Source organism: Microtus oregoni, unplaced genomic scaffold, assembly GCF_018167655.1.
Source record: "Microtus oregoni isolate MIOR12 unplaced genomic scaffold, Mior012 000003F_ref0000135, whole genome shotgun sequence".
NCBI lineage: Eukaryota > Metazoa > Chordata > Mammalia > Rodentia > Cricetidae > Microtus > Microtus oregoni.
The window spans coordinates 66,030,923-66,056,984 of NW_024543062.1; the positions used below are offsets into that span (position 1 = coordinate 66,030,923).

The 26,062-nt window shown below is 50.1% G+C and overlaps 1 protein-coding gene across 1 annotated transcript in view; it reads right to left on the bottom strand.

The window, feature by feature from the left end:
* The window catches only part of Pkp1 (plakophilin 1), a 42,521-nt gene extending 16,769 nt beyond the window's left edge, over positions 1–25,752 (bottom strand). Inside the window, exons 1-2 of the mRNA XM_041649120.1 lie at positions 25,551–25,752; positions 15,807–15,913 (exon numbers count right to left, since the gene is read on the bottom strand). Of these exons, the coding sequence (XP_041505054.1) occupies positions 15,807–15,913; positions 25,551–25,752 (309 nt within the window). The remainder of the gene's footprint in view (positions 1–15,806; positions 15,914–25,550) is intronic.
* Between the last annotated feature and the right edge of the window lie 310 nt (positions 25,753–26,062).

Consider the following 26,062-nt stretch of genomic DNA (forward strand, 5'->3'; position numbering starts at 1 on the left):
GGCAAGAGACTTAAACCCAGTGTGTCTGAGTTTCTCCAGCTGTATGTCCGAGATCCTAATTGTTCATGACATAGAGGGTCATTAGAATCATTAGGCTAATGTTCGTGAATTAGAACTGGACATGACATGAGTACTTGGACCGTCTGCGTCCATCTGACTCTCACGCTGGCTGCGTTTAGGAGCTGGCTGAGAGCACACACATGCACATGTACTCCCGTGACCCTCCTGTCTCTCCCTCCCTAATACTGAGATTACATGCCTATGCCATCAGGTCAATCTTTCTACATGGGTACTGGGGATCCGAACGCAGGTCCTCATACTGGCATGGCAATTAATCTACCGACTGAGCTAATTCCCTGTCCTTTCTGCTTCTCTCCCCATCTGAATGTTTTAAGACAAAGCCTCTTACTGAAGCCAGAGCTCATGGATTCAGTTAGTCTAGCAGGCCAATGGACTTCAGTGATGCGTTCCCCCGGCACCGGGGTTACAGATGTGAATGGCCATGCCTGCCCTTGAAGTGGGTGCTCAGATCCAGACTCAGGTTCTCATGCTTGGGTAGCAGCTGCTTTACCAGTTAAGCCATCCTTGCCCCCTGACTGAGGGTTTTCAATAACTCACACCATTTCTAAAGAAGTTTCTAGATAATCGATAAGGGGGTGACACCCAGGATTCAGAGCCCCATGCCGTGCTCATTCCATAGCACAGAACAGGTCTAAGTATGTTTGGGAAAAATAGAGGTACCCATTCTGCCCAGATGGTACATGTTGAATGAAGCAGGCTTTCTGCCAAGATGGCGCTGTCCTTCTATGGGTGCTCCTGGCATCTGTGGCAGGACACTTCTCCATTGTCTGGATGCCCAGGCACCACAGGATGTTTGTGGGAGCCCCGCCCCCAGGCTCCAAACGATAGCAGTCCCACTCCCACCCCCACTTCCAAACACCGGCTTCCAAGTCTTAAGCAAACAGCTGCAGCCAGAAGAGAATTCATGGGCACCTGTGCCCACAGCAGGTGGGAGAGCTTTGCTGCCAATGCCTCTCCAGCCACACCCCCACACTCAGATAGGAATCTGCTGGCAGCCTCCTCTTCTTTGAATACAAAGGGGGTACACACACACACACACACACACACACACACATACACATACACACACACACGATGTCAGAGGACTATCCCATACCTTCCTGAGAAACTCAAACCTCAGGTGGGACAGACTGTGAGACCATGTAGTCAACAGGCCGGGTTAGGCCTGAGTTTGGCTGCACTGAAGCCCAGAGTGTGGACACAGAGACATGCTTCTCCAGTTGGAACACTAGCTGGGCTCTTGGGACTCAACTGTTGGGACCACATTCCAAGGCTAGCCAGACAAGACTGTGTTGGCCAGAAGCCTCCCTAGCCAGCCTGTGTTCTGCCCTCTCTTCTCCTAACTTAAGTCTAGTTACTCACCTGTTAAAAAAGAGTGAAGCCAAGCTGCGTGCCTGGAGGCATTTGTTTCCTAACATGGTTGTTCCTGCATCTGAGGAAGAAGTGTCTTCATTACGCTAATGAAGCACCCTGTTGTTTAGTGGCCCTGCCTCTGAGACCATCAGGCCCCTAAATGCCTTCTTCACTTCTCCCCACCTTGTCCTGAAGAAGTGTGGTATTTCAACCCACACTCATGGTCCCTGGATCCCTGTTCTTCTTTAAGTTAAGTAGGGAGTTCTCAGGAGCCCACCTCTCACTGTGTAGGCAAGGAACGTGAATTCTAGAGTGGGCTGAATCAAAGTAAACCGATGCTTTTCTTAGGCTCCGAAGGCCTGAAAGACCCCTATGTGTCAGTGTTATTGGGGGGGACAGTAAGCAACCATTCTGGAGGAAGTGATGCCCACCTGAGCATGCTGTCTGCCTCCTTCTTCGGCATTGCCACCTCTTAGACCGTGGTCCTGTATGTCCTTGGTATATTCCTGGGCACCCCCTAACTTATGAATTGTAATGTAAGTATCTGATCGACAGGATACCTGACACGCAACCTCCAAAGGGGTCGTGGCACACGGGTTGAGAACTATCACTCTGATCCTCACCTTTTTACCCCGTCACTTCCTCCTTCCTCAGACAAAGCTTCCCCTAGCCCCGGCCTTGCTGGAGAACTCACTGTGTCTCTGCCGTTTACCAGGTAAGCACATGAACTTGCCTCTGGCCCACCTACCCAGCGGCCTCTTCCCTAGCACGCGCTCTCACATGGTCCCACAACAACAGATACACACTAGCCCCTGCTTCCCCTGCTTTCTGCCCACCTACTTTCGAATTCCATATTTTCCCCAAGCTTCTGCTCTAACCTGTCATCTCCACGAGGGCTGCTCTGCCCCTTCTCGGTCCTGGATGCTCACAGCTGGAATCCTTTAGCTACACACCTCGCTTCCCCAGGCCTTGTCTGTTCTCTTGTTACTACAGTAGGGTTGTTATGCCAAGCTTTTCAAGCCAAAGAGCTCTGCCTAGCAGGGGGCTGGGTTCCCAGCAAGCACTTGTGGAAAAGAAAGCTACTTCTGCTCTGGAGAATTTCTTCTGGGAACGGACACTCTGGTTGCTGATGAGCACTACTGGGTTCTCCATGACCTCCTTGCCGGGGGTCTACCACAGACAAAGTGAGCTGGTGGAAGGTAGAAGGGTTCTGAGCAATGCAAGACAGCCTATCCCAGAAGCACAGCCTGAGCTCACCGCCTGGGGTCCAGGACTTCCTTTACCCTGCCCTGGGACATAGCTGATACCTGGCTGAGCCCAGAAAATTCTGCCTCAAAGCTGGATAAGCAGACTGAAACTGCCTGCCTCCTTGGAAGCAGTGTATGCGCTAGGCAGGCCAAGATGAAAAGAGTGTCCACGTCCCCAGCTATTAGCCCATTTTGAAACCACGCTTCTGCCAACAAGGTGGGGCTGGCCAAACTGGCTCTGCCACAGGTCACACCCTTCTCTGCCTGGAGAGTCACACACCCAGTGGAGTGTCCAACAGGGCCATGTTCAGCTAGGCAACCTCCCCACACCCTTCTCATGAAAGCCAGCACACATACAACTTCACAGAGTCCTCATCCCTTTTGGACCTGGAAAGAGCTTTTGGGCCTTGGCAGCGCTCCCTGTCTCCCCACAAGAACAGCCTCCGAGGTAGTTTATCTAGCAAGTACTACTGCCTACCTGTCTGTGCCCACTGAGGGCCCTCACACAATAATGACAACGGCCCTCTTGCATCTTTTTAGGGTTGTGTTCACTCGTGAGTAGCAAAGTACATCTGGTTTACAGGTGACTTGCCCTTCTTTCCTAGTGCTGGCGGACTAGGGCCCTCTACCAAGAAGGCACCCAAGAGGGGCACATAGGACCTGAGGCATGGAGAGTTCTCCTAAAGGCACAGGGTGCTGCTTACTTAGCCATGTGAGTCAGTGAAGAAGCCACTGAGGCCTGAATCACCAAAGATGCAGCTTCATCAGGGAGAATGCCGGTCCCTGACTCCTCTGGGCACACCTTCCTCTAGAGAAGCACAAGTCCCACCCTGGGCTGGGTTTCTTATTTCCTGGCACACAGTTGTGAGAACACCCCACTGGTCAGAATCCCTGATGTCTGTCCAGGCAGAGAGTGGTGCCACTGGGCCTTGAAGGAGGCTGGGGTAGGAGTGCCTCATTGTGAAGTCCTCAAAGGCAGGGAGGAGACACACCCACAATTCCATTACCAATACCCTGAAACCCACAGTGTCTTCCCAGGGACACCCCAGAAGTATGAGAGATGCCTGTGAACTAAAGGGTAGTGTCTGGTTGACAACCAGTTCTTATTTATTGAGAAGAGGACAAGAGCAAACTCCGATACAGTCCCATTCCAGGACTCAGATAAGTTTTATTAATTGTTTTTTTTTGTGTGTGTGTATGTTTGTGTATGTATGTGTGTTTGTGTATGTGTATGTTTTTGTATTTGTGAGTGTATGTGTGTGTTTGTGTATTGTGTGTATATATGTGTGTGTGTGTGTGTGTGTGTGTGTGTGTGTTTGAAATAGAGTCTTACACACAGCCCAGTCATAATTTCCCTGCCTCAGCCTCCTGAGTATTAGGATTATAAGGATGAGCACGGCACGTGTGTTGTCACCTAAGAAAAACTTGAAAAAGTAAAAAACCAAAGCTTTGGTGCCCATCTTGGAAGCAGATGTAGACGTTACAAGAAAGCTGGTCAGGAATAGCGCCTCTCATGACCTCTGAACAATAAAAGCTGTGAGCCCTTACCAATCAGTCAGTATGAAGAAACATTTGCAACTGGGTGGTGGTGGTGCACGCAGACCTTTAATTCCAGCACTTGGGAGGCAGAAGCAGGCGGATCTCTGTGAGTTCGAGGCCAGCCTGGGCTACGAAGCAAGTTCCAGGACAGGCTCCAAAGCTACACAGAGACACCCTGTCTCGGCAAACCAAATAATAAAAATAACTTTCAGATGACTGGAAGCAGACCTCCTGGAGTGTCAAGATGACTGAAGCCCAAGTGTGAGGGTGCTACAGAATCCCATCCAGCACTCCAGGAGGCTTTCAGGAGGTGACCATCTTTCCGGGAACACCCGGTGCCTAACGCCCCTAACTTGGCCTCTTTGGCTGCAGGCTCCAAGTCTTCCTTATGGGTGAGAAGCCTGCAGGGACTCCTCATATCCAGTGGGAGGCGTCAAAGTGAGCTGGCACTCTATGCCAGCTGCTCTCAGAACTGCCCACCACTCCAGTAACAGTGCCAGCTGTCCCTGTGCCCTATGCCCAGCTTTATCACTCGCCTGGCTCCTCTCCTGCCTCCTGTTTTACAGACTTAGGGCTGTTTTAGTTCCTGCCCCCACCAGAATGAACAGGGGCACAGGACATAGGTTTCATACGCATGTTTCTTTCTAAAGATGAAAAGACAATGATCATTAACTGGGTGTAGGAGTGTGTGTCTGCATCTGGGTAGGTGCAGGTTAGTGCAGGTACCTGCTGAGGACAGGTGCCCAGTCCCCTGGAACTAAGTTACAGAGAGTTATGAGCTGTGTGACGTGAGGGTTGGAAGTCAAACTTCAGGGCTCTGGAAGAGGAGCCAGTGCTCTGACTTGCAAAGCCATCTCTCCATTCCCCATGTTTCCTTCCAAAAGGGAAATCCGAGCAGGGGCTCGACATGTGGCCCTCTCCTGTGCAGGTGGCAGTAGAGCCCTCACACTTGACTCTCTCCTACAAACTCAGAGAAGTTGGAGCCTCAGTTATTCTGAATAGAATGTCATGTATAGAATGCAATGTCATGGATTCTAAATTTTGAACTCAGCTGATCCAGTGATGGGTCAATCCAGGGAGGGAGGAAGGAGGAAAGGGGGCACGGAAGTGTGAACTGGTTTCCCTGAAGGATACTTTTAAGCCAAGAAGATCTCTCATAGCCAGTGTCCCCACCCTGTTCTGGAATGTCAGAGGGGAGACCGAGTAGCTCCAGAATCCTTGGGAACCATGAGCCCTGAGTGTTATTTCCGTGTTAGAAGAGAGTCAAAGACTTTGTGGAAGATACGGATCCCAGGGAACCTGCTTCCCTGGTCCTAAAGAGCTCCCCAAAGACCCAAATCCATTGCTGCTGATTAGATGACCAAGAACTTCACATGAAGACAAGTGACCACCCCTTATCCACCTCCTACCCCAATGTTTGGGTAGAAAAGCACCTCTTTGGAAGACAAACATGTATATGTGCATAATGTACATACAAGCATGCACATGCGTGTGCACATATATTTACTTGCACATGTGGATGTGCACAAGCATACACCCATCCTGTACACACCCCACCTGCTCACTTGGGAAGCACACATTGTTTTTTCCAGAGGTAGTCTTATGTAAGGAAAATCTTTGAAAGTTTCTTGATCTCATCTGAGGCCATTCGGCTAGAGATGGCAGACGGTGAACCAGACCTTTGGTCTCCTCTCAGTGTTTGTACCCGAGTGACCAGCCATCACCTACTGGAGTCTGGTGATGGGAACAAAATCTGAGTGACAAAGAGAACTGGGTATGGTGGCATATGCCTGTAATCCTAGCACTCCAGATGCTGACCAAGAGAGCCATGAATTCCATGACCAGGAGAACCATGAATTCCAGACCACTCCAGGCTTCATAGTCAGGACCTGTCTCAATAAGACAAAACCAAACAACAACAAAAGCAAAGTGTTTCTATCCTAGGTGGCTCTGGTGTTTACCCATGGGCTAACCTGATTCTTAGAGAGCCCAGACCTAGGAGCTACTTGCCTCTTTTCTTTTTATGGGTTATGAAAGATTCTTGAATATATTTAAGAAGACAGTAAAGCTTGGGGAAGGGCAAGTTCAGTTGCAGAAGGATTGCCTACCATGTTCAAGGCCTTGGGTTCGACCTTCAGCACTGTGGGGAGGAGGAAGAAAGGGAAAGAAATAAAGAACTTAGCTGCTCATTGGTGTCATACAAGTGTGTTGTCCAAAGCCAGGGCTGAAAAGACCCTCTGGCCCAAAGGACAGCAGTATTCCATGTGGGAACATGAGTGCAATGATGGGGAGGAGGAACTGGCTCCCTTGAGCCACACCTTCTCGAGGAGCAATGGTGGGTCAAGTTGTGTGGTGGACACAGGGGTCCGTGCTAAGGTTGGTAACGGAGTTGGACCCTGGAGTCCTTTGAAGTTAGCCAACTGTTGCTGGGCTTCTTTGGATTTGGGTGGAAGTATGGGTCCTTGGCAGCTCCCTGAGTACCCCCACTCTGTCCCCAGCAGTGTGGGACCTCCAGAGAGGTGGTTAGAATTTTAGGCGAAGGTGGAAGAAGTTGGGGGTTGTTCCTGAGCTCCAAGATGGGGGGTTCTATTCCACAGAGCCTGGCCCTTGTCTGACACTGGAGTTAGAGACTTCCTCTGTACATACTCCATTCGCAAAAAGTATTCAGCTAGGCCTGGGGCTGGTGGCCTTAAGGGGCAGGGGCTTCACAAGGTGCTTTTCTCCATGGCCGTCAGAGCTCTACATGACCAGGGTGGGAGTCAGTGTTGGAAAGCCACCCCACATGGTTATCTTATGACTCTGAATCCTTCCTCGCATATTTTTGCCATGCGCCATTGGTGACTGTGAGGTGATCGTAGGGACCCCAAGGACACAGGCAATAACCGTCACTGAAGCACATAGACACTTTTGCATTTCCAGCCTGATGACCACAAGCCTAAGCACAGGTCCCTATGCTTCTTCGTTACTCACAGCGTCTCTTTCGGCGCAAAAGAGCTCAAAGTTCCCAGCGGAGCAGAAGCACCTCCCAAGCGGTAAAGTGTTCTTTACGGGCTATCAGGGTCATGGCTAGACTTCCTCGAATAGCAAAGAATACTGTTTGCGTCATCTGGCTTAGGGATCCGTGGCTTCTCTTCAAAGGAAATACACTGAAATGGAAAAGTTCTCCCTTCACCCATAAGTTCTAGTTGGTGTGATGGTTTTGTAAAATTGTGATACTTGAGTGCTCACGACCTGGGTTTCGGGAATGCCACAGTAGCCAAGCGAAGCTTAAGGCTGCCAGGGGCCAAGAACTCTGAGCACCAGATAGCGAGACCCGGACTCAGTCCCCTTTCCCTGCTGCCTAGGTATACAGGTCTGTGCAATCAGCCTCCTTTCCCCAGCCTCAGTTTCTCCAATCACAGACGGCTCCAGTAGGCATTTTGGTTTCCAGCCGACCATTTCAGCCCTTGCTGAAGTCATGGCCTCCTGGCCAACCTGGCTCAGCCATGTCTTCCTCTCCTTCAAGGCCACTCCCCGGTACACAGGGTGGGGGTGGAGGGGCGGGCCCCCAAGCTGCTTCTTTCCCCACCTTTGTCTCTTCTCATCCCCTCCCCGCCCTGCCCCTCCACAACCAGATTTGATTTAGTTTTTCAGCTGAGTTTGCGCTCTTGGGGCAGGTAGGCAGGCAGGCCTCGCAGAGACTTGCCAGGGCCCTGGGGGAGAAAGCTGAGCCTCACCCTAGCAAAGGGTGGGGATAGCTCTTCCACCCACCTGGGAAGTCTCTCTGGGCTCAGTGACAAAAGGAAAATTCTCACCAATAGAGGCACCAGAAGATCCCTCAACCACTTCACTCCCATGGCCCTTCTTCTTGTCTCCACTTTCTGGCTTAGAGCTGGCTGGCAGGGGAGAGACACCACCCATCCTCTCCTGCCCCTCCTAGCTCCTGTCTCTCCTCACCCTTCACACCCCTTCATGGCCACTGGGCTCCAGACTCAATTCTGCCAACCCTACCTATGCAGGAAAGAGCAAGCCCCTGCCCTTTTCTGCCACTTAGTCCCCCGGCAAATCAAATCAGAGCAAAGGTACTTGGCTGCCCACTCATATCACAGACACCCAAGGAATTGAGTCAGGGAGTGAAAACACGAACGGTCTGCATAAATTCAAAACACAGCCCTAATCCTAGGGATTATCACATTATCTGAGTTGATGGAGGATGTGGAGGGGTGAGCTGGCCTTACATGTTCCTGCTTGTTAGAATCCAGAACCTCAGGACCACATCCCCAAACCCTATGACTCCAGCGGAGAAGGCTTGGCAGTCACCTGCCTCCTGCCCCGCAGCTTCCCTTTACAGACCAGGAAACTGAGGCCTAGGGAAGTTGAAGTCAGCATGCGCTGTGGAATTAAGCTTTTAATTATGTCCCTTCTTAGGCAGTTGTTTCATCTGGTCTTTGCTTTTAACCACAGTGTGAGGACTTTAAAGACTTGTTGGTTAAGTAGATGGCTTTTTGTCAGCCTCCCTCCCCCCTCCCCAAAGGGCCCCAAACCAAACTCTCTTAATCGCTTCTGAGGAAAACTAAAGATATTTACAATTATTCTTGATTCTTCACAGCTGCCCTCCAAAGTTTTGGAGGCTATATTTAGAAGATGTGAGGAGGGAGATGAGGATGAGTGGCTACCTCTTCTGGTAGCTTCCTTCTTTAAAATAAAAAAAGGGACCTTTATCATGGGTCCCCTAATCCCTATCAGGAAGGAAGGAATTGAGCCCTAATGAATCCGTCTAAGCCCTGGTTCTTCCCGTTTGGCCACCAACTCTGAGCTCTGCATTAAATGGATGGAAACCATAGCTGACCCATCAAGTTGAAATTGGCTTTGCTGTCCCAGGAGACAGTAACATTCTTTTCTGGGGATTTGCTGCTGGCCACGCCCTGGGCTAGCTCTACACTGGGTCTTCCCTCTCCACCTATCCCTCAGTCTCTCATGAGGACCAGAGAGAGGATGGGGAAGGAGGCAGGTGAGTTCTGGCCCTCAGTGATTGGCTGCAGGAAGCCAGGTTGCTTGTAAGACCTCTCCAGAACTGCAGCTTGCAAGCTACTGCCTGGTGTGGTCCCTTCTTTCGGGATGGCCAGAGCGGTACTCTCACTCCCCAGTCCTACCCTCAGGGCCTTGCTGTGTTCTCCGCCTTCTCCTCTCTGTCCATACAATTCAACATTTAGCATCTCCTACAGGCCTCTCTGGTCCCCCATCTGAAGCTCATACTCAGGGATGCTATTCACATTTATATACCACAATCATGTCCTCCTCCCTCTGTGGTACCACGGGGCCTGCATAGCGAGCACCCTCCACTTCTCTTCCCCTTGAGAGGTTATCAGCTGGCAAGTATACAAACTACTCAGGAAAGCTAAGTCAGCTATGGAGGGAGACACATAAAAAGGAAGCTGCCCAACCTAGAAACTTCTCAGGTATAAGCAAAACCACTCTGACGGACTATGGCTTGTCAAGGAGTGCCCGTGCAGGGACTCCTTAGATGCAGACGTTTGTCACAGGTGAAGTTTCACAGCGGAAGTGCCAGGAGCATCCCCAAAGCAGTGATTAGTTGGCAGAACATGCCACATCTATCGGGAAGGGTCCCCTCCTGAGCCACCCATCAACTCTCTCGTCTCCCTCCTCTTTCTCTCTGTGGCACATTCTGTCCCTTGGCAAGTAGGATCATTGTCTCTTCTTGTTGGGTGATAGCCTGGGGCCTTGGTGGGACCCTCCTATCTCCCAAGGCTGGGTGGGAGTGAGTCATGGGCTGGCAGCAGGGACACTGAGTTGGCAAACACATCAATCGCTCCTTCCTAGAGCAGGAGCCATGCCTGCTTGGGAGCCAGAGCCAGAGTCTACTCTGTAGACTCACCTGGGCTTTGCAAGAAGAGACAGAGGCCAGCAGGCACTGCCAGAGGAACCCAGCTCGCACACCTGGAGAGTGGCACTCAGGACTGGGAAGAGGAGATGAGGGGTCAGAGCTCTAAGTTAGTGTACTTACTCATGTCTCCTAGCTGTTGCAAGAGTTAAGTAACTTCCGTTTTCCTGGTGGGAAGAGAAGCTCACATGAGAGCAGGAAGGAAGTACAAAGCCTTCCCTCACCTGGAGGGTTGAAGCAGAGTCTCTGGGCTAGAGGATCTGCAAGGAGTCCAACCAGAGGGCCACCCACCCAGGTGTGGCTTCAGCCCTGAGGTTCAGAGTCACCAGTGAGCTCTCAAGCTCCATGGAGCCCTATGTTAGCCTTTGGCAAAGAGCTAATCAAAGATTTTCATTCTGAGTTGGAAAACAAATGCCTCTTCAGGTCCCTCACCTTGTGGCTGTCCCATTGAGAGTAGAATCCAGGCCTCCAACTGCTGTATTGGAAGTGTTGTATACATAGCCCTTACTGCTCTGGGAAAGAGATTTTCCTCATTCAGAGACGGAGGCTCAGGCAGATTAAGAACATGTCTGAAGTCACACAAATAACCAAGTGGAGAGCCAGAATGTGGGCTGAAGTTCCTGAGCCAAGCCTGCAGCTTGTTCCCCTCCATCATGCTATCTTGGGGCACAGCCTCCGTTAACTGTGGATTAGTAAGGGAAGCCTCTTTTTACTGCTCTCGGGACAAAGGGCCCTGCCATGCTTCCCTGGCAACCTCTCAGCACTGTGGTGTTCACAACCCAGTCTTTTGTATAATCCACAGTGTAACTCTGACAGGAGGGGAACCACCGACCCAGAGAACACTGTGCTTGGATTTGCTACTTCCTGCAAAAGTCTAATACAGCTACCGTCCTCCCATCTGTACCAGGGGCTCCCACCAGTTGCTCTGGCCCCAGAATGAACAGACTTGGTTCTCTTGCAGGGGAAACTCTCATAGTCCACAAGACTCTGTCATGAAGGGAACAAACACGAAGCAGCGAGGAGAAAGATCCAGAGCAGTGATAGGGGTCTCTCTCCTTATGTTCCTGGAGAGTCTCACCTCAGGACTGCCAAGCTGGATTTAACTGAGCATGTCTGTGATTGGATATGGCAGCCAGCATGGTTCGCCCTGCTTTCAGAACCCCTAGCTGGTGTTACCTACATGACTTCTCACCCCTATAGATCAGATCCTGGGGAGGATGAACAAGATCGATGCAGATCCAAAGGACATGGTACCCGATAAACTCTCAAAACAACGCAATGCTCATGATGTGTTTCTTGCTTTAAACATAGAAATGAAAAGTTTCTGCACTCCGATAAGCCTCTCCGCTGACACAGTAATCCAAATTAGACTAAATTAAAATGAATTAGGAAAACCACAGGTTTAACAGATACAATGCTCCTGGATGGATTTCCAGCCCCTCAAAGAGGAGATGGGAAAGGAAGACCAGAAAACTAGGAGGCAGTTTAAGTACCCTGTGGGAGTGAGCATCTCTGGGGGAAGGGGTCATCATTTGGCAGGCTTTCTGAGATGCTTCAGGGTTTGGAAAGAGATAGGGGAGGGGACTTGGGATGGAGCTCCCACGAAACATTCCAGATTCTTTGAATCTATGAATGCCAGGGACTGGCGTGAAGCTTCCATCAGAACACCCCAACCTCTTTGGGTCTATAGATGTCAGGGGCTGAGGTAAAGCTTCCACCAGAACAAGAAAAACTCTGGCTGCACCCAGTACAGACCCATAGGACAGTGACTGCACAGATTTAAAACAGAGGATCTATGCTCTCCAAATAGCCTCGGTTCTCTATTCTCTTCACCCTGGTCAGCCTGACCCACAGGGGGTATTCAAGTCACTCACTGTACCGACAACTGAGAGGGGCTAAAGGCTTCCTTTTCCCAACTCATAACAGCTGCAGCCTGATGTCACTCTGCTTGGGATCAGAGCCCAGTAGAGGAGCTCTTAATGGAGACTTATTTCAATGCAGGAACAACCTAGGGCACCAGACCTGAGGACACAGGACACAGCTGTGTTTGAATCTCAGATTTAAATTTTTTTATTACAATTATGTCCCAAACTATTTGTTTGCTGTATTTTACCCCACAAGCTTACTATTAACCACTCCCCTTTAATAAGTATTGCCAAGTAACCAGAGTTTGAGTCTAGGCAGAGAAAATATGCCTATTCCCTTCCTTCTCCTCTTGGCATTAGACTCCCTCAAGGAGAGAGGGCTTGGCTAGAAGACAGGGGAAGAGGCACTGAATGATTCGGATTTGGGGATCTCTTGTGAGTCCTTCAAACGCAGAGGTTTGTGGAGACTGATACAGTGATTGCCACAAAGAGTATAAGCACCTAGAGTAAGGGAAGCAAAGCTCCCAGGCTAGCAGGCTGTAGGTCAGGGATCTAGGCCGCCATCCTAGTAAACACCTGTGTCACCTTCAGTGAGTAATTCATCCACTCTGGGCTTGAGTTTCCTCAACTGTAAAATGCAAAGCCCACTGCCCTGACTCAGAGACCTGGGACAGCAACAGCCCACCTGAGGTGTCAGGGGTGGGGACACTGCCTCATGGCACAGATCCCTCCCTCTTCTGGAGGCCTGGGGGACTCTGGGGCTCTAATGTTGTCTTCCAGAAAATTCTTGTCTCTGAAGAGGGAGGTTAGAGTGACCCACAGTCAGAAGAGGAATGCTTAGGCAAATGGTTTCCTTCGGACCAGTCTTTTCTTTAAGCCCCTGGATGCTTCTTTAAATGTCAGAATCCCTCCATCTTAAGCTTTGTTCTTGGACTCTTTATATTCAGTTTTCTAGAATGTGCGATACACTTGGTCATAGATGAAATACAAAAGATCTTTTAAATTAGAATGCTGCTGGTGATAAGAGTATAAGGTAACACCACCCATTTTAAAATATCAGTAAAAGTTTTCTTTTAGAATTGCCTGTGGAATCCCTCTATACTTTAAGAAAATGTTTACTCACTAGTGGGAAAGTCTTGGAACTTGAGAATGGTGTGATATTTGGGACTGGAACCAACTCTGAGAAATGAAGTGCTTGAAGTGGGCATTGCTGCTTCTACTATAACACCAGCCATCTTCAGAAAGAAGCCATAGGGCTTCTAAAACACACTCAAAGTAGTGCCTTTTAAGAACGGTTAAGGCTCCCGAAACATTTGAGCAGGGTGTTGGTGCGGTTCTCCAGGACAGAAACAGAAGTCCAGAGATTATCTGTATTCTATTTCTGTTGATCTTCGCTTCTCCCTGTTTGACTGGAAGTTCACTGAGGGCGAAGGGAATCTTCGCCGTTTCATCCACATTGTGCTTCACGTGATGCCGTGCCCAGCCTTTGCTCCATGCCAGCTGGCTGACTGAGTGAATGAATAGGACGCATCTGTAGGAAATGGTCCTTAACCAGCTCAGAGAAACTCCTGGGAAAATGCTGACGAGGCTCACCCTCCTCCTGTAGTCCCTGCCTTGGGCTGCCATATTGGTTTCACCAGAGAGTGGGAAACACAACATTCCACGCTAGTTGTACCGACCATGGGAAAATCCCACAGGGATGGGGTTACCTCACACTGCAGATCGTTGCTATCGTTTCTCCCACTCTCCTTCTCTCTCAATCCGGACCCCATTTCGTTTTCCTCAGTGCTCAGCTGATTATATGTCTGACTCCAATATCAATTATTCTACTTCCTTTCTGCTCTGCCCTCCCTCCCTCTGCCAAATCCTCGTGTGTGCGCAGCTCTTCCCTGTTCCCATAGCCTCTCCTGAACTGAGAGGAGACGGGACAAGCCTCAGCAGCTACCCTGTCATGAGTCATGTCTGCAGCATTGCCAGCAAAAGGAGTGAAGAGGGATGGGCCTTAGGGCGCGGGGTAGGAAAGGGATTTTCAGTGGTTGTCAGAAAGCGGGCACAAGGAGGTGTGGGGCTGTTTGTGAGCATTAAAAGGCAAGAGAGGTAACTAAGGATTAATTATCTAGAAGATGATGTTAGAAAGGCACAAGCCACATGAGGTATTTTAGAAACACCCCCTCCCTCATTTCCATGGTTACACTCTCCGTTTGATAACATAGCTAATGTAGCATGATATCAACATGTGAATGAAGGAGAAAAACTGGTACCATCAGTCTCATTTTAGGGAGGAGAAAACTGTTGCCCAGAATGGTTACAAGTTTTATCCAGAGTCACAGAAGAGAGTAGAAACAGCTCAGAAACCTCTACGCTCTGGCCTGGGAACACGGAACACGTATATTGTTAGCGTGATCACGAACATGTATAATGTTAGCATCATCCACTTGGATCAGCAAGTCCAGTTGATAGCCTTTTTGGGGTTTTAGCCAATCCATTTACTCTGCATTACGAAGGCGTTTTCTGAATCTATGTGGACATCATCTTTTGTGTTAAAGCCATTTCACATCTATGAGTGTTCTGTAAGCTTAGCTGGCTGGATGAACTAAATTTATGCTGTACTGAGAGCGACAATGGATATAACCCCTGCCCCCTAAGAAGGATGAGAATTTGTAGCAGACGGAGTTGTTCTTTAGTCTCTAGCTTACAACATTCATGGAAGGTACATCCTCCACAGTCAACCGCAGCAAAACCCACGAAGGAAGGAAATAAAGCCACAATGAAGGAACGTTACATCCCCAACCCCCCCTTCTTTGCACAGGACCCCAGGATCTTCAGCAACTTGGAGCAACACCTGTGATCATCTGTTCAACAAGATGCTGCTGATCCTGGAACCCCCCGGAGGACATAACCACGGCTTTGCGTGGAGGCACATTTTTTATCCCTGAACCACACATAAGACTTTCCGAGAGCAATGCAGGTTAGAGGTGAAACTAGCAAAAGTAAAACACAGAGCTCATGGAATTTGAGGACTCTGGGACGCCTTGGCTACCCGTGTCCCTGGTTTAGGAACAGGACGAGTAAGTACTGCTTCGTCTGGTTTACCCCAGCACCTGCCACGGTGCTATATACAGAGCTCGGCCCTGTAGGTCTCTGCTCAGCAAACGGGCATGTGGGTGGAGGGTGTTAAGGAAGACGGCCAGAACCGGATTAAAGGATCTAGAATTATCTCCACCCACATTAATTTTTTTAAACCTTACAAATTGTAATCTGCTTTTTATGTATATTAGTTCATTTAATCTTGACAATAACCCAAGAGGACTTTGTTATATCCACTTTGTTTGTGATGAACTTGGGACCCGGAAGTGGAAACCCAAAGATACATGCTCAGTGAGTGTCAGGGCCTGAGTTTCAACCCAAACATCTCTGACTAGTAAAATCAAGCAAAGCTCGATTGCAAGCCAAGGCAGCCTTGTCAGAAGTTGTTGCAATGGACATGATCTCCTGGTGTCAGGGGGCCTTCTGGATCCTTCTTTGACTATCAGTACACATGAAGAGGGAAAATACTTCATGATTTCTCTAAAAGAAAACCTCTTTGTACAAAGAACCTCCAGGATTCAGACTTTTCACTTGAGATACCCAGAAATCCCCAGTCAGCATCAAAGGAGACTGCACAGAGTTCCCTGTGAGGCAATGGCCAACCTAATAGCCGTGGTCAGACCTGCAGCCCTCATGTACTGACTGAAGTCTGCGTTTCTCTTTCTGAGCAACCAGTGAAAGCTTTCTGCACCAGGAACCCCAGACCATGCTAGCAGATATTCTAGATCTTTCCAAGTGGAAGCAGTTCCTTACCGGATATCCCCATGAGCCGTTCCCCGCCTGGAACTTGGAGAAGTAGCTGCTTCTGCTTGTGGTCCCATAGTTGTTGTAGTTGTCGGCCAGCCCGTCATACATGGAACCTGGAGGGCAGAGTAGGGAGGTTAGGGCAAGGATGACCATCATCTTCACCCCTCCCTGCTCCCACGCTATCACCCACATCCAGGGTCACCACCTCCATGGACAGAAGCAGTGTGAGTTCCTGGGGAAGGGTGGAGAATGGCTAGTCATCTACTGGCCAAGCCCTTCTCTCTCCATATCCTCTATAGCCAGGGCCCAACAATAAGCCACCAAACTGCCACAAAGACAGTTCTTAGATCCCTTGGAAGATATTGAGACCTACAGTTCAGGATCGGGCCTGGAGAGCCTTGCAGAATGGCAGTTCCAGCACAGGGAATCACCAGTCCCAGTCCGTGTTCCACAAAGATGAGCTTCCCATTCGGGGGAGGAAGGCAGGGTCTCGACATCCCAGGTCCAGAGCCTCAAGGTCAGAGCCACACAGCAGTGCACACTCTTTCAGTCCGCTCCTGTCAGGACTGTGAGTTCCACCCTGAGCTCAGCCCCCACAGGTGATCAGGTAACCTGCCCCTTCCTTCTCTGAGGTCCTCCCGCTGGTAAAGGGGGAGCAAAGATCAACCTCAAAGGCCCAGTGAGGATTAATTAATGTTTTCACAGTGCTTGGAGATCTACAAATGACAGGCTCTGAGGGAGGACAGAGTGTCATTAGGGTTATTAGCGGCAAAGTGGCTTTGAATTACAAAAAGCAGGCTGGATTTGAGGTTCGTGGCAGGGACGGATCTTCCTTCTTTCTTTCACAGAATGGCAGGGAGTGGGCAGGCCTACAACGCAACCCCAACTTCAAGCAAGTATGCCTGTTTGAGATCCTAATGTCATGAAACATGGCTCACTGCAACATGTCATTCTCTGTGCTGAATCTGTCTTCTCTTCTGGGCTACAGCTACCACGTTCCACCCGTCTTTTAAAGCAAGGCTCAAGGCCTCATCTCCTTCAGGAACCCCCAATCAAGACAATCTCTCTAGTCTCTGCTATATATATCCTGCCCTTGTACTTCAAGTCATGTGCTGCCTAGTGTCCACATTTTCTTGGCTTACATTGAGAATTCTATAAAAGCTCAGCCATGGTTCTCTGGCCTGTAAATTCATAGCAAGGCTTGCTTACTCTCACCTAATGTGTCCTCTGGGTGAGCAGGCAGAACCTTCTGACAGGGATGTGCAGGATGTGTACCCCAATCTCTGAAGTGATACTTGGAATCCCCCATCAGAAATCCTGTCTAGAGGGGAGGGCCCTGGACCTTGATGTCCCTTGAATCCATTAGACTTTGGCCACACCCACACAGCTCTAGGTCACTTCCTGGGAACCAAACTGTCTGCCCTGGGAACAAGAACAAGATAGGTACTTCAGAATCAGGCCAGCATCCTGCTTAGGGCCATCTCCTCTGTCCAGTTCCAGACCCATAACAAAGGACATTTCTTTGATTCCCCTTCCTCATCTTGGAGGGTGAACGGGACTTAGGGATATTGACTGTGACAATCACAGTTTGCTCCAGCAGCCTAACTGTTGAAATTGGTCCTGGCTTGGCCCTCAGGTTTTCCCTGGGTCTCAGCTTCTTTTTCTGTAAGAAGCAGTTTCTCTTTTTCCTAAATGGTCCATACACTCCCAGAGCTCTGTGGCTATTGTGGCATCCCGAAAACCTTCTCTAAGATAAAGTTCAGCTTCCAGGGAAGATGGGCAAGCAAGTGAGACTCACTCGCCTCCTCTGCCTCCTCCCTCAGGGTCATCTCAGGGGCTTTTCCATCCACAGAACCCCAGAATTCTACCCCATAGGGCCCAGGTCCAGGCCTTTCCCTAAAAATGAAGTCCTCAGATGCTGCCTGATCCACAGAGCCTCCAACTGACTCCCAGCCCTCTGTGGCTACAGCAAGTTGGCTCCTGACCCTGCCCAAACTGCAGCTGCTCTTCTGGATAGACTGTGTTTTCATAGGGAACAAGGAGACTCCTGTGGACTCGGTTACCAGAGAAAGGGCCACAGCCAGGCATAAATACCATCAGAACTCCAAGGAGCTGACATCCAGGTCTCACCCGCCTTGATCCAGCCCATGTCCATCATCTCTTCTAAAGTTTGGCAGGCCAGTGTCTGCTTGGCTCTCACCTCTTGAGCAGGCATTTCTCCCCAAAGGGCAGGTATGGGTCAGCCAGCTACTTCCAGATGGAAACTCTGGGGTGGTGACAGATACTTCAACAAAGCCCCAGGGAGGCCTCCTACTTTAAGAACCATCTCCTGGAGGCTCCCACCCAGGCCCCCACCCCCGCGGGAGGGAATCTACCAGCATGACCTGACGCCCACAGGTCATATAAGCATCTCCCCTTCTCACGCCCTTCACCAGCCTGGCTGCCCACTTCTACGTTCTCCAGGCGAAGTAGGAACTGTGCCATGGAGGCAGACATGGACACGTGGACACGTGGACAGAAGGAAGCGGAAGATGCGAGGCTCTATAATTCCCAGAGCTAGTCTGTGCTGTAATTCCCACTCGGTTGGTTCCTTCCAGGCAACTTCTAAAGGTGTCCTCCAAACCCTACCTTCAATTAGGGGGCTGCTTGGCTCCCTGGGAGAGTGGGGCAGCCATGATGCCAGCCAACACAGCTTTTCTGGCAGAAGGTATATGCTCTGCTGCAGGGACTGCGAAGGTGGAGAGGAATCCAGAGATGTGACACATTTGGGATCACACCTAGCAGCAGTGAGGAGTAGAGGTGAGTGTTCTCTGTGACACTGCTGCTCGCACACAGAAACCACTTCCTCTCTCCTGACCCCAGGGTGACTGGATGGTAAGTCAAGTTCAACAGCAAGAACCTGGAACTCCCTGACAGTGTAACCATGATAGCTTGCTCTCCACCTGGTCTCTCTACTTCTCCCAGACTCACTCCTAGGAAGCCTTTCTGGGCTAGACGTACTTGAAGCCTTTCTGGGCTAGCCATACTTGAAGCCTTTCTGGGTTAGCTATACTTGCATCTGCCATATTTCTAGTTCGTGCCTCAACTCTTACTACTGGGCACTCCGGGCACTACAGAAAGCTCCTCTTTCCCAGGGATTCTGCACTAGGCACTGCTCTTGTTGTGGCTTGGCCTAGTTGGCCTGAGCAGGACATTTTGGTAGCATGTTTCTCTCTTGTCCATTCCCATGGGAAAGGTACTCTGTTCTCTAGGGGCTCAACACCTCTATTGAATGCCAAATGGAATTAGAGTCTTAGAATTCTACCAGTCAGGGCCTCCTCTATCCCAAAGGTTCTCAGAGCGTAGTGCTAATTGGACTAAAAGAGGGGGTTGCATGAAATTACAGTTGTTCAAAACCACCTCCTTGAGAAGGATTCTCTGCCCTGGGAGTGAAGGGAAAGGCTGAACATCGGTTCACCCCTCAGAATCATATTTTCCTTCCTGACAGGCGTCCGCCTTCCCACTGTTCTCTACAAAGGTGCATTCGCCACGAGCAAAAATGATGGTGACTTTCTCAGTGAAGCTGGCAGCCCTCTCAACATGGGCACCATGGGGACACATCTGCCTGTACGCAGAACCCCAACACCTTAGAACATCGAGGAATTTTTCTGTTCTACAAGCAATGTGAGTTGCTTGTCTCAGTCCGTGTCACCGTAGAATTTTAGGTGAAGCCATGTCAGTCTTCTCTACTGAGGACAGTTGTCCCGTGATCATCTTCCCTTCTGTGCCCTGTGTCATGTGGGCAATCTTTGGAAGGCAGGTTCACATAGGAGGGGCAGTTCATTCTTCTCCACTTGCAAGCTTTCAAACAGGTCACACACCTGGACTTGAGGTACTCTTTCTCTTCTTGAGCCACCCCCCCCTCTGCACTCAATATCCTGTACGAAACGCAGCTACAGATCTCACCCACCTCTTCATCCCAAACCTTCATCCCAATCCCATTAGCCCTGGGTCCAATGGCTGTGCTTGCTCTATCTATTCTGGCTGGTATGTTTCCTGGAGTGTGGAGCCTGTACAAGTGTGTGTATGTGTGTGTGTGTGTGTGTGTGTGTGTGTGTGTGCATCCATGCACCTCTGTATACCCTTTTCCCAGAAAATTGGGAGCTCCCTAAGCAAGGGACTTTGTACTTAAACTAGATTCATGTAGCCTCCAACCCCAGGTCTAGCTTCTACATCAAAAAGGACCTCGGGGGCAGAGGACATCTGAAACTCCTCTGCTTCCCTTCTCAATTGCTCTGCTTTGATAAACTGGACTTGTCAGAGGGAAGTTTCTCTGGAAGTCTATATCTCTAGGCTGATGTGTCTTCTTGCTTCTTCTATACCTGAATCAAGCTCACCTATTCCTCAATAGACAGATCTCAAAAAAGGAGCCTACAATCTTCCAGCTTTAAAAAGTCGTGCCCCCCCCCCCCAGAGCTCTCTTTATCCATGGTACCCACAGCTAGGGCCACAGATAGAGACATTTAAATGAGACAATAATATGTCTGCAAATGCGTGACACTACCCTCTCACAAGACATTCAAGAGCCAGGGAGGAATGAACTGTGAGAATGGGTGGTCAAGTGTCCCAGTAGGACTTGGGCTAGCTTACTTCCTAAGCATCTTCCTGACCACAGGAGACACTGCCAACTGCTTTTTCTCCTTCTTTGGAGCTCCCAGGATCCCAAAAAGGACAAACAACTCAATAAAACCTCATCAAGCACTCTGCTGTGGTTCTTGGTCTTTTCCTGGGCTACACATGCAACAGAAAGGCCAAAGTACATTACGCTGCATTCACTAGGAACCCTTCCTCAGCCTCATAGAGTTTCTGCAGGCTCTGCCTAGCAATGATTAAGGCCAGCTCTGACAGAGCCTGCTCTTTCCGATGGTATCTGTGTGGCCACTAGCGAACCCACACATGGGTGGAGCATGTGAGCTTTCTGTGGAAACAGACCCGGCATAGGCAGGATGGTGGGTGAGAGTAGGCAAGGACCAGAAAGGACCCCATCTGTGGTCAGGAGTAGAGTCCATCGCTAGCAGCCAATCCATTAGGGGAGCATGTCCAGTACTACAATCCTAGTGCTGGCTTGACAGGAGTGAAGGGTGGGGACTGGGATCACAGCTCCGAACTTTGCTACCCAGCAGAATCAGCTGAGGATTTAGAGTTCCACTTCCTGTGTCACCCTCCATACTGACAGGACCTAGGTACTGTTTTTGTAAAAATTCCCAGGTCATTCCAGCCAGCAGTCAAGTTTGAGATTAGCGGATGAGAACTTTACATTTGTGTGCTAGCTGGGATGCAGGGAGACAGGACAACTAGGAGGCATGGAGAGCAGGACATCTGCAGAGAGTTTGGGCAAAGCCTTTCCAGAGGGAGGGAACCGTAAATCTAGCTCCAAAGGGCACAAAGCACTTTTGATATGATCTTACCCAATTCCTAACAGCTGCAGAGACTCAGAGAAAGGCAGTGACTTGCCCAAGACAGCATAGTAGAGAACAGTAATAGCCAAGCTGGATTCCTGCCACAGTTCAAGATGCAAGGTGTGGTGAGTGGACATGCCTAGGCTATGTGCTATGTGTGTATCAGTGCATGTGCATGCACAGGATGTATTGTGTGTGTCTCTGTGGATATATGTATATGGTAAATGTGTGTATTCATGTGTGGAAATATACTGGTAATGTAAAATATCTGCGCGTATACGTACGTGCATGCACTAAATGTATGCAAGCAAGTATATACTCATGAGTGTGGTGTTTGTATGCATATGCACATGTATATTGTTTTGTGTATGAGCATGTGTCACATGTGCATATAAGTGAACATATGTGTGTATATTCATGTATATCAGAGCATGTGTATATATGTAATTGTGTCCATGTGTATAGAGTAACTGTACGTCTACAACATGTATATCTGTGTAAAGAATGTATGTACATGTATATAACACAAACCTACAAAGAATATCAATAAGGATATCTGACATCCTTCCATGTTATTATGGTCAAGCATCATACACCTTCTAGAAGTCATATCCCTTCACAGAAGCACCTTTTAGCTTTTTAAACCCAGATTAAATGACACATTAGTATTTAAAATCGGGGAGGGCAGCCCACCAAGCAGGTTACCTGGCAGTGTGGTCACTGCTCCCTCAGTCTACCCTTCAAGATATTTTTACAAACTCTGCCAATGATGGGATCCAGGGAAACAAGCAGTGTTTGCTACAAAACACCCTGAGATAGGCCACATTTTTGCATGTGTTGTAACAGGTCAACAGAAATACTGGCTAAAACCATGACTTCAAGCCAAGAATGGTAAAGAAACAGAATTAGTTCATTTGAAGTTTAATTAGCATGTTTTGCCTCCGGAACAAGCTTAAACACAAATGCCCTTTACACATCTCTCAGCTCCACTTAGCGCCCGAGAAAACAACTCCACTGTGATGTTAGCCTGTAGTCCGTGGCCAGGGAAGGATAACCTTCAAGAGAGGAATGAGCAGAGTTTTCCTCGGGCAGGGGATCGTGCTGAGATACAGACAAATACAAACACGCAAGTCACCAAAGGCAGGGCCGCCCAAGGCTGCCCTTTCATAGCTCAGAGGAGATGGCGGGAAGCTTGTAAGCGGAGCAGGCACCCCCACGAGTCCAGTCAAACTCCAATTTCTGAGCACAGGGAATAAAGACTCTGTGTTTCAGTGGGAAATACCACTTCCGAGAAGGGAGAACTTCTGGCCCAGGTTGGGAATTTAGAATCACAGACATCTAAGTAGGCAACATCACGTAGTTCAAATGTTGGCTGTGCGGGATTCTTTGGGAGAAGCAGTAGAGGGGGGGCCTCTTTTATGGAACTTTGTGTGTGCCCTGTATGTCTGGTGTTGCTCTTGAATCAAATGAGATGTGGGGTAAGCTGTACGAAGAGATTCCAGATGAGTTGTATAAGTCTGGAACGCATAACTGGTTGACAGTCCTTCACCCTCATAGCAAAGATCACCTTCAACAACCAGGGGGCTTCCCCCACCCTTAGGGCCGTCAATAACCCCTAGCAAAGACCTCTTGCTGAGCAGGTTTGACATCCCGACCCTCCCCCATCCCACCACAATTTGCTTATTTCCCACACAGTCAGGAAGAAAACACAAGAAGAGATACCCTGAGAACATAGGAAAGCAATTTCAAGGCCAGTTCCAACTGGTAGATAGCTACCTCCCTCTGCATAATCTCCAGCCCTCCTGGGGACTTCATGACCAAGCTGAAGAACCTCATTTACCATGAATCAAGAGGGAACAGGTAGAGATGTGGCTTTAAATAGTGCCAGATTCTTTCTCCAGCCCGTAACAGCTCAATCCCCCATCCTTAAAAAAACAAGGTGACAACAGTGGACCTGGTGGACAAGGGTCTGACCAGGACTGTGGGTAAATGTCCCTGATTGTTCACCAGGGGCACAAGGAGCAAGTGGCTATTCTGCCAAGTAACCCTTTGGGCTGGGGCAGCCTTCTTTAGAGCTGGGTTCTAACCAGAATCTCCCTGGATATGAGCCCAGGAGCTCAAGACCCATTGAAACCATGGCTTTGTTCCAGAAGAAGACTATCTGAGAAGTCAAGTGTCCAGGAGCAGAGGACTTCCACGGCTGCCAACTGGTCTCTGCCAGGATGGAAAGCAGGCTCCTGGCATGGAAATCACCAGGAGAAAGAGAGAGCAGAGTGGCCCACGAAGCAAATACAGAATGCTTGGGCGTTTCGGCTAAAGAGGACGGAGAAATCTGATGAAAACAAAGCCAGACAAACCAGACACACCAGGTTCAAGTGCCCCAACCGCCTATTCCAGCTGGGAAAACTGGCCCCCTTTGGGAACCTCCCCAGAGGCTGAAGTTAGAGGAGACACACCTACAGGGCCAGTCTCAGGCGGGCTACCGGACAAGTATGCATTAGGAGACATCAGAGTCAGCTCTAAGCCTGCGCCTGGCTGGATCCCCTTGGGGGACCATTGGTAGAGACACCATCTGATGGTTACCCACAAAAACCAAGCTAGAAGCAGCATACTGAGACGACAGGGTTCGTCCTGATAGGGAGAAGGGACGATGGGCCACGCACCCAGTTTGACATGTTCCTGGCCCTATGGGCCCAGAGTTGAGGCTGGTGGAGCTGGGTGGAAAGGGGCAAGGTTAAGCATGTGCCAGGGGAGAGTGGGTGGCCTTAAGCTGTGCCCTGGGCTGTGGCTGGATGAAGCCCTTTGTCACTCCAAACCTGCTTTCAAATGAAGCTAGTAAGCAATGACAAAGGTGCTAAATAAAAGGGGAGAGAGGCCAGGGAGTGCGCATCTGTAGGGCAGGAGCCAGGAGCCCAGACAAGGGCAAAGGGCACCCAGAACAGGGAAGCCTTTTGGTGTGGGAGGTGGCAGAGTCAGCTGACAGCCATTTTCTCTCCCTCGGTGCTACAAAGAGTTCGCCAGGGAACAGAGGGGAAAGAACACATGCCCAGGGCAGAGAGTTAGGGCCTGTGGGCACACTGGAGAACTGGCAAATCTATCTACTTTGTCGCTCGCCCCTGCCCCTCACTGTCTCCTAGGTCTCTGCTAAACATGCTCTACTTGACCTGTACTGGTTCACACTGCGCCCTGTTACTAGCATTTTACTCAATTTGGCTAAATAATAAAAATAAAGAAACGCATAGTTTTGCTGATTATGTTTTATAACCAAAGGTTGGCGTATTTCTCACTGAGAAGTCTTTGTATGAAAATTTTCCTCTAAAATGTCTACATTAACAGCTTGTCAGGTATACTCTCCATCTTCAGCCCTTCTCCTGGCCTCTCCTAATCTAAGACCTTGTCACTCACAGACTCTGGGATGAGGACAGAACTGGAAGCTCAAACTGGTGAAGTCGGCTCAGCTGAGACTATGAATGTTCCGCTCCCCCCACCCCAGCTCGTATTCACTTCCGGTTTCACACTGTTTGCTACTCAGGAGAAGGGGGCTCTGTATTAGCTATTATTAGAGAAAGGGGCAGGTACCTGGACCCTCTTCCTTGCCATAGGAACACTGGCCCTATGATAGACTTCTAATAGATTTGCATCTTTCCAGTTTGGTTCCAGAGTCCAGGTAAAGTGGCAGGGAGCCCCAGGGACTAGTTGTGGGAGGAGGTGGCGCTGACTTTCCTCATCCCATAGCGCCTCTCCTAAATCCAAACTCCATCACAGTAACTCAGTCACTTTTTTTTTCCCACTGCACACACCACCTCCACCAGGAATGTTGTCCCTCTGCGCCTGGGTGGAAGCTGGAGGCTAAAGGTTCCGGTGATTACAAAGCCTGGGAAAGGTAGCGTGAGCACGCTAGGTCTGGGACTTCGGGACAAACATTTCAAGATAATACGGGTTTGGTACCCCCAGAGCAGGATTGGGAAAAGAGAGCCCTCTGGATTCAAGTCTCTCTTGAAAAGTACTCCCAGCAATGCTCCCCTACGTGAGCTATCCATCTTGACCCGCAGCGTGCTCTCTTCACCCACAGGGTGGACTCACTCCCAACCGTGTCCCACAGTGAGCTACCCGGCCTGACCCACGGTGCATTCGAGCTCCAGCAGCAGGCTAGCAGGAGGCGGGCGAGTCCACCCTGTGGCAATGACCTGAGAGCTGGGCTGTGGTCATTCCTTGCAGACCCCGTCTGGGAAGGCTGATGCTCAGTCCCCACCGGCAGATAGGAGCGCGTAGGGACGGACGCACACATCCCGTGGGCGCCGCGCGCCTTTACCTCTGTTGGAGTGGCTCAGGGTGGACGACTGCGAAGACTTGGACTTCTGTCGTTTGACAGTCATCATCACCTGCTCCTGCACACGCTGCCTGCCCGACGTGCCGGTCTTCATCTTTTGATCGGAGGGCAAAGCCAGCGTGGAGTTGTCCTGGTCCTGGAAGCATTCGTACGCCAGCGCGGTCTTGAGTGGCGAGTGGTTCATGGCGACAGTGGGCGCGGGCTGGGGGAGCCTAGAGGCGCGGGGTGCAGTGCAGCGGGGTGCGGGCGCGTGTTCTCTTCTCAGCGGCTCCCTATGGCCATAGAGCACTGGTCCGCGTGAAGGCTCCCGGCTGCTGCTCCTGGCGCCTCCACCCCAGCTCGTCCCTCCGCAGGCACTGGCGGGACCCGCCCTCCGTCAGACAGGATATACCACCCCTGCCCTGCACCACCCACTCCGCCGGTTGCCACTCAGACGCGAAGTGCAGGGCACTGCCTCTGCCGGGAGGGCGCTGGGGTGTGTTTGGGGCGGGGGA